Source organism: Nanorana parkeri, unplaced genomic scaffold, assembly GCF_000935625.1.
Source record: "Nanorana parkeri isolate BGI_ZX_2015 unplaced genomic scaffold, ASM93562v1 scaffold930, whole genome shotgun sequence".
NCBI lineage: Eukaryota > Metazoa > Chordata > Amphibia > Anura > Dicroglossidae > Nanorana > Nanorana parkeri.
The window spans coordinates 604,257-613,252 of record NW_017307198.1 but is presented as its reverse complement, the minus strand read 5'-3'; the positions used below and the strand labels follow the sequence as shown (position 1 = coordinate 613,252).

At 37.5% G+C, this 8,996-nt stretch overlaps 1 protein-coding gene across 1 annotated transcript in view; it reads left to right on the top strand.

Annotated features, from left to right (window-relative positions):
- MARCH1 (membrane associated ring-CH-type finger 1) overlaps positions 1-7,106 on the top strand; it is a gene marked incomplete at its 5' end in the record, with an annotated part of 87,022 nt that extends 79,916 nt beyond the window's left edge. The window contains one exon of the mRNA XM_018566269.1: positions 6,247-7,106. Coding sequence (XP_018421771.1) covers positions 6,247-6,548 — 302 coding nt within the window. The remainder of the gene's footprint in view (positions 1-6,246) is intronic.
- Positions 7,107-8,996: the final 1,890 nt, after the last annotated feature.

The following is an 8,996-nucleotide window of genomic DNA, read 5'->3' as shown; positions in this document are numbered from 1 at the left end:
GGAGGAAATGCTGCTTCATAATATATTTGTGTTTCTTTCTTATATTTTTAATCACAACAATTTTAAATGTCCTTTCTTGCAGCTCTGTTTTTTTTATGCAGTACTGACAACTGCAGCCCGACTGGTTGGAGAAATGTCATATTGCAGGCCATCCACTCAGACATAATGAAATCCACTGATCAACATATCTGGGCTTTTTGGACAGATCTAGTTCACTATGGGGTCTATTCACAAAGCTGCCGTAGGCAGCCGAGTGGATAACCGACCCGAAGTGAAGTGAGCTGAACGCTGTTCGGCTATTCACTTCAGGCTTGTACGGCTGATTTCAGCCGTACACCGACTAAAATTAGCCGTACATCGGCTTGCTGCTGCTGGCTTCGGGTTGGCCAAACATGCTCAGCATGTTCGGCCAACCCGAAGTGCAGAAGGAGTTTGACTCAGCCGATCCAACATCTGGATCGGCTGAGCCGAACCTGTGGCAAGCTACTCGCTGCTATTCGGCCTATTCTCATAGATGCCGAACAGCAGTGAGTGAATAGCCGCATGCCGCCGAGCGACTTTCGGCTCGGCTATTCTGCCCGGTATCTGTGGTACTGAGCAGAATAGAAAAACAGTTAAAAAAGTAGAAAAAATAAAATAGAAAACGATTGGGTGGAGCTAGCAGTGACAGCTAGCCCCGTCCAACTGTTTTCTATTGGCCGGGCGGTTCTGCCGTCAGAGTAAAAAATAAAAAATAAAAAAAACACCATAGGAATGCATAGCTAGATTCATATTGGCTATTTCACTTTGCAATAGCCAATAGCAAACTAGCTATTACACCCGCCCTCTGCTGCTGTCAATCACCAGAAGGGGACCTGATGGAGAACTGCAGGTCTTCCTATACTGTCTGACAGCAGCAGTGCAATAGCTAGTGGGCGGGTGCAATAGCTAGTTTGATATTGGCTATTGCAAAGTGAAATAGCCAACAGGATCAAGCAGAGTAAACCTTTCCGGGAGAAAGTGTTTCTCTCCTGGGCGGCCGGGAACCGCATTAGACTCCCAGAGCGTCCGGGAGAGTAATGACAGATCAGCGTCCCTGGTTACCCGGAGAGGCGTTGTGATATCATAGCGGCCCCGCCGGGTTCTCAGTGTGTAATGGCAGATGTCTGATCTCTCTGCAAGTGGCCGGAGCCAGCCGTGAGATGATGGCTGGCTCCGCCCAGCTGCCAGAAGCAGGCTGTCAGTCGGCCAATGGCCGGCCGTTTGGCCAGCTACAGCTTTCACCTCGGCTCAGTCGAGCCGGGGCATATGCCTTCAGCTGGACTGATCCGATCGGCCAACTGCGGGAGCTGTACGGGCTATAGTGGATAGCCCGTACAGCAGCACTTCGGTTCTACAGAACCTAAGGGGACCTGGGGCTGAAGGATCAGCTGAAGCTACGGCTAGATCCTTCGGCAGCTTAGTGAATAGACCCCTATGTCTAATAGAAGCAGCTATTAGGAATCAGAATCTGGGCATTGCACTATAAACTAGCAAGACACTTAAAAAGTGGAACTGTTTTTAAAAGCCAAACTGCATTACTTATCAGTGTCAGGATTATCACTATAAGCTATCCTTCTGAGTTAAAAAAACAAACAACTTTGTTGTAATTAAAATGCTTTTCCTAGCTTCCACCTTTGGCAGCCTAAATTACTTGGTCTCTGGCTACCAATAAATCCTGAGTGTGATGTTTTGAATATGCAGTGAAATAGGAACAGCACAAAGGCTGCCCCTATGTACAATACATCGATAATTGCAAATAATAAATTAACACGTTCTGAAAAGATTTTTTACCATAAAGTGTCATTTTTCACATGTATTTTGAATAAACATTAGAAAGATTACAATGCTCTTTTAAAATAGGGCCAGAATACACCATAATCCATCTTTAAGAAGAAGATAAAAATCAGGCTCCAGCTGACATTTCAATAGGAAACAATAATACAATAATACTATAGAGTATCAGTTCTTTAAAGCAATGTCTATAAGCTGTGTACAATAGTTACATGGCAACCAATCAGCTTCTCTTTTTTATTTTTCAAATCCTAACTGAACAAACTGAAGAGAGAAGCTGATTGGTTGCCATGCACAACTGCTCCAGATTTTGTCTGCTCCAGTTTTGATAAATTCCCCCCATAGTGTTTTTGTGATGATGTTGGGGACAAAATTTATTTTTAGAATTATTTCTTTATAGTTAGATGAAGGTTTTATACCCCCACAATGAACGAATGAGCATGTAGTGTTGGGCTTGCGTATTAGAAAGCCAAGCATGCTCTGCTACCTATGTTATGAACACACCCCTCATTAAATGTAAATTTGTAAATAAAGATTTTTTACAATGGAAAAATTATATAAACAACCAGTTTTTAAGTCTGTATAAAATCAGATAAAAGAAATAGGATAAAACTGACCAAAATTATAAAAGGTTATACTTAAACAAGGTTGTTGCCAATTATCGTCTGTGTCTGACAAATAGGTGTCTTTGTGTAAAATTAAACTCAGTGCAATTAGCAAATTATGCCTTTGAATCTCATTAATGATTTCAATGGTGAAAAAAACAACTCTGTCTCAAACCTTTGATTTGACAAACAAGTAAACAGAGCAATTTTCTGATTACTAAATTGGCCAAGTGGGCTGTAAAGAAAATCGATGCCCTGTTTAACCTTATAAACCATGTTTCTCAATAGAAATATGTATCACACTATAACTCAGCTAATATGTTGTGTTAAAATGGCAGTATCATTTAAAGACTTAGTTCAGATAAGCTGCATTTACTGCTTTAAACAAAGGGGTTTAATAAGGACTTCTAAAAACTAATTTTTAGGACTATACTGCTCATATTAAAAGGTGAGTTCCAACCAAGATATACACATGTGTTAACTGCTTCAATGTGCAGCAGATAACAAATTAACCATATGGCCCTCACCAAAACTTTAGGTCTTTAAAAATGTACCTTTGCTTTTGTTATAAAATTATATAACATATAGAATTTCTACACAAGCCACATAGTAATTTAATGTTATCAAAGACTTGACTTTATGTTTTATTCTGCAGAAATAGCAGTTGTTTCCTAAAAAATGAGTGGAGTTGTTATTATTATTATTATTATACAGGATTTATATAGCGCCAACAGTTTACGCAGCACTTTACAATAGTTACACATTAACCTTTACATCTTTTCTTGGGAATTCAAAAGGGCACATAGACCATAAACTAGTTATCAATGTAGCCTTAGAAAGCTCTTCTTTTTTTTTAACCCCATGTAATGTTAGCAATACAGAGATGTCAGTTTTAGTCTACTGTGCATCACAATCACCATCATCATTATCTAATCCTAAAGAAATTGTAAATGTCAAACATCAGATGTCTAATGGCTACCATTATCTTCTCTGTTAGAAACAGGCAATCTTAAAACATGGTTATAGAGTTTTTGTGTTTTAGATATACATGTGGAAAGGATCCGCTTCATGTAGATTTGTTTATCTGCTGCTGTTAAAGAAAAATGCTTAAGAGGATGATGAGTTGCACTTTTGAGTGCTGCGATGCTGAGCACTGCACACTTTACAGAGCCAGGCTGCTGACATAACGATGTGCACAGGGGACAGCTGACTCCATATTACTCTTGGCACTTTCTTTACCTGATCTCAGTGGCTGTATTAAGCATGGCTGAGGCCTAATTCACACATTTTTTCCCAAAGAGGCACCACTAATGAGAAACCTTTTACAGTGACGTGTTACTCTTTGCTGTATTGTAATGGCTTCATTGCTAATACCCCCTAGAAAAAAAAAAATGCTTAAAATGAACTTGTGTCTAGATCATGAGTACTAAAGTATTTACATATTCTGAACTAGCAAGAAAAGCACGTTAAAACAAACCCTCATTGATCTCTGTATCTATAAACATTGTGAATTTATTTTCAAAGTTCCCAATGCAGGCTAGGAAACCTTAGCTTCTTACTGTGAAAAACAGATGCTGGCACCCTCTGATGTAAACTCACAGCATCAGTTTTAAAGCGTTTAGAAACCAACACCTACTTTACAGTCTTTGTTGTGATCTTTGAGAATTATTAACTTCACATTAAGCACAGCTATAAAGGTCATTGTTGGTTTGTTAAGAATATGTAAATAATTTAATGTCCATAGTCTTGGGAGTACCTTGGAACCACAGAATTTACCTCGAGTCCAAGGTAGCTCTCACAATTCAAATTATAGGTAAATTGACATCGGCCCAAACTGACCTTGGTGTGTGCATGTGTGTCTGAATACATATATTACATATAACAATAAGAACCTTAGGATTTAAACCTAATCAGGTTAAGGACTTGTGAATAGTTTAAATAATGCAATAATATATATTATGAAATGTATTATTTTTGTATCGGTTATGGTGAACTCATTTTTCACACCTTTAGAACAGTGCACATAGGGCCTTGTTTGTCTGCATGTACAATGTACCATCAATGTGCCTGCAAACCAAGTATTTAACATTTGCATGTTCTGTATGAAAAAAGTGAGTTGTTCACTATCCTGTACACTTTTGAATTCTTACTGTATACAACAAAATAATTGAAATATCATGCATGAGGGAAGTGAGAATAAAAATACTATTGAACTGTAACACAGCACCACCATTATTTAGAAATGCTTACTTTCTGCATCACACTAGGCATAGATTTACTGAGCTGTACTGTGTAGGGGACATGTTCATTGGAATGCAGTTAAAGTGTAAACACATTTTTGCTGTAACAATTGTCATTCAAGTTTAAAGTCGTCAGTGTTTTCTTAAGCATTTTTTCTAAATTAATTCTTGGATGAAAACCTATATGAAAAAAGTGCTTTATGTAAAATAGTTTTATCATTATAGAATGTATTTTTACAGTTTATTACTGTTACAATACTTTGGATTACTAGCAGAAATGTATATGCATTGCTTTCAAAAATGGAAAAAAAGCCCCCATAACATTTGGCATAGCAGGCACCAATTTCTGCTTAATATAACCATGTCACAAATATATACTGAAAAAATGAACAAGCAGAAATTTCCATGTCAAAACAATGAGTAGATGCAGTGTTATAGGCAGATGCAATTAAATTCATGTTCACTGCAGCAACTGATTATGGTCTTGCCTTCCCTGCCATCCTTTTAGACAGTATGATTACTCTTTACTAGGGTAACAGAAATTCTTGGAGGATACGAAGGGGTGGGGTTAAAAGTGCATAAAATGTTATCTGCCTTAATCTCCGACTTTGCAACGGTTGCTAAATGTGATATGTGGTTTTCACTTAAAGAGGAACTTTACCCAAATCTTTGAAATGACAACATAAGCACCTTTAGAAATGTTCAGTAATGGCAATCTATAAACAGATACATATAGATAATTGCAGGCTTTTTATTATTTGCATATCTTATTTTTCTTTACCTGCCCAATTTCCTCACAGTGGCCGTTTTTACTAAGGTCAGATAATTTCCTCACAGTGGTGTTTTTACTAAGGGCAGATGAATCCATCTCCCTTTACATCCTGGAACTCTGGCACATGTGACTAGGACATGTCATCATGCCAGGGAGGAAAATGCCTTTCCTAGAGATCTGGTGAGATTACAGATGAGATTCCCCAGCAATGCACAGCTGATGTAACCTTCCCAGGATGCAATGCTTGGGCACAGATTACATCACTAATGCCCAAGATTACCAGGAAGTGGAGAAACAATTGCAAGTAAAAGAAAAATAGTTTGTTTAACTAATGAATGTAAGATGATTTCATATCAGCATGGAGAGCTGCATGCTGATGTGATTTTTAGTGAAAGGGGGTAAAGCTCCACTTTAAGGTAACATCTGCCTGTGAATTTTTCCTCATATGCTGCAACTTGAATTGTCCAGGTTAATTTTTAACTTCCTTTATTGATTAAATTATGTATTAATGAATTAATCATAAAGTATTCAGTGCTGAAATATACTTGTTTATAATTTCCAAATGGAAGCTGGAATCTATAAGAACATGTACTGCAGGTCAATGGATTATATATAAATGTCCTCTCTAGTATTTCCATGGCATATTCTCCTACGAGACAGGCCTGTAGATTAATTTTTAGTATCACTAAGTAAAACCCACATTAAGCATGTGGCTAACCAGTGGTACGTCCCAATATTTTGGAAACACTGAGATGGTTCTCTATAATTACTGTTGCATTGAGTGTATTTTACTTACCTGTTGTTTGTGTCTTTATAGGTGTTCTGGAATGGCCATTTTGGACAAAACTGGTGGTTGTGGCTATTGGATTTACAGGGGGTTTGGTATTTATGTATGTGCAGTGTAAAGTCTACATCCAGTTGTGGAGAAGACTAAAGGCTTACAATCGTGTAATATTTGTCCAGAACTGTCCTGACACTGCCAGGAAAACCGAAACAAAGACCTACACCAGTAATCAGAACAATGAACCTAAGGACTCTGTGTGTGTCCCAGTTTCACAGACTTCTACAAATCTACAGTCATGTTCTGATGTAAGTGTACCTGGAGTAATGCCTGTTTGATGAGCGTAGCACTTTTCTTTACTATAACTGTACCTCTCTATCAGATTTGCTGTGTTTGTGAGGAACAGCAGCCGAACTATGGGAAGGTAGTAATCTTTTCCCTCAAGGTATACAGCTGTGACACAGAACTGAAAATTAGAGTGCTGCCTTGATAAAATTGTCAGTGATTTTATAGTAAAAGCACTAGCAGAGAACATAGAGGAGACCATAGTAAAGAAGGATAATAAAAACACTGCATTTTTGTATGTCCACAAGGAGGAAAGTAAACTGATTTTATTAGTTGTGGGGGAACTTTCTTTTTTAGTCTTGTTATTTGTTACTGTGTGAATGAGTTGAATATTTTCTATTGAACAAAATGATGTCAAGAAGGCACAAATGGGAATTAAGAGGGCACATTCTGTGAAGTACCACTGCTAGTATATTGTTTTAATGCATAGTATTAAAGTCCTTTTACAGTTATTAAATTCAGAATTTTTGACCACTGAGATTCAGTGTCAACTTAAAAGAGCACTTCAGATTTGCACAATAATAATAAGAAGCCAAGATTGGATACAGCAGGATCAAAAGAAAAAGGTGAAGAGAAAATGTGGTTTGTCAAGGCAGCATTAGGAGCCAAGGATGTGAAAAAAGATTTAAAAGTTGTTGCCAGTAACCAATATTATGTAGGGAAAAACGTGGAAAAAGGGAAGATGTAACTGTAAGGAATACATGTTAACATATATATGGAAAGCATTTTCAAAAAGAGCTGATAATTCTAGAAAAGGGATGTTATGTAAGGTCTAAACGTGTTATTTTAAACATCAGACTTAGTAAAGCAGGGAATGTAGACCTTTTTTCCACACAGTATTGCGTTGTATATCTTATTGTATTTGAAATAAAACCAAAGCAGGTTGTTCAAGCACTGGATTTACTTGTTTGTATGTTTCTCTATTTATTATGGAAACCTAAACTAGAGAAAAAAACATTATGGCTTCTATTACTGACTTCTCCTTTTAAAAATGTTAGTCACCTTGCTGTCATGCTAACAGGCTTCGGCACTTTCTGAGTCACTGAGTTTGAATGAGTATGCAGACTAGGGGTTCTGCCTTTATGTTGACTTCACCAGCTGTATATTTGTTCTGGGGCAGTGACTCAGAGTGTCAGAGACAGCTGGGTGACCGGTATGTTCAGATGGAGGTCAGAAATTACATACTTTATATTACTTTCAATACAGGTTTGCTTTAAAGTCTATTTTGGGGCAAAATGTATGGCTCCTCAGCTGGTATTTGACACAAAAAGCTGCTCTGGCTGCAATACCCCTATCCTCCCCGATGCTGTCCCCTGCAGTAAATCCTTTCCACCACTAGATGTCCTCAGACTTCCAGGTTCAACCCAGAAAAGAACAATGTGTTATGGCCTGTCCCCATGAGGTGGTGTCATCACAGTATCCTGCACTCACATACATGATGAGGATACACGATAAAGCCTGAAGTTTGGCTTTAAACGAAAACTTAAGTTGGACTTTAAGTGTTAACTTTAAGATAGCCACTGCTATTTGGCTACCAAATGCACCTTTTCACTTACAAAACACTATCTTGGACCAACATATTACAACAAACATTGGCTGAAATTAGATAATCTACAATCCAATGGGTGGAAAAAACAAAATCACATGTTTTTTCATCTACAATCCAATAAGTGGGAAAAATTGAATTAATTTTTTTCATCAAATTAGTTTTGAAGAATTTACTAAATTAACTTCTCCAGGAAAGAAATTGCCATCAGGGAATTGAAAAGCCAATACAATTGGGTTGATTTATGAAAGGCAAATGAACTGTTCACTTAGCTTAGTGAATGAGCTTCCTAGCATCATCTAATCATGTGCAAGCAAAAAAAAAGAAATTATTTCCTTTTACAAGATGGGGTATTCTTTGCAAAATGAATTTTCACCACATTCACTAGGCTAAGGCAAAATTCCCTTGCAAAGTAACAGTTCTCTTGCAAAGTAAACAGCCTGTTTGCCTTTAGTAAATCAATCCCACTTTCTTGATTTCTGTCAAAAGCAAATCTAAGAACGATTTGGGGAACATTATATGATGAAAACATAGAAGTGTTATTGACATTTAATTATCAGTGCAATATTCAAACCTGGTCAATTTTCAAAGTAAAAACATTGTCCTCTTTGTCCATGACACAATCACGTGCACACTAGAGCCAAGTAACTATGAGAATGCTTTTGGATTGAGCAAATACACCAGAGCACTCAAGGGAAACCCTTCAAAAAGGCAGGTTAAGCATATAAATTCTATAGAGACTGGCACCTGTTGATAAAACCCCAGAAATCCTTTGTTGCAAGACTAACCTTCTGATGTGGGTGCATTTAACTTAAATAAAGTGAAGTGTTTTCCCTTGTTTGCATTAGATTGACAAGAAAATATTGCAAAAACAGGAAGTTAAGGGTTAAACTAT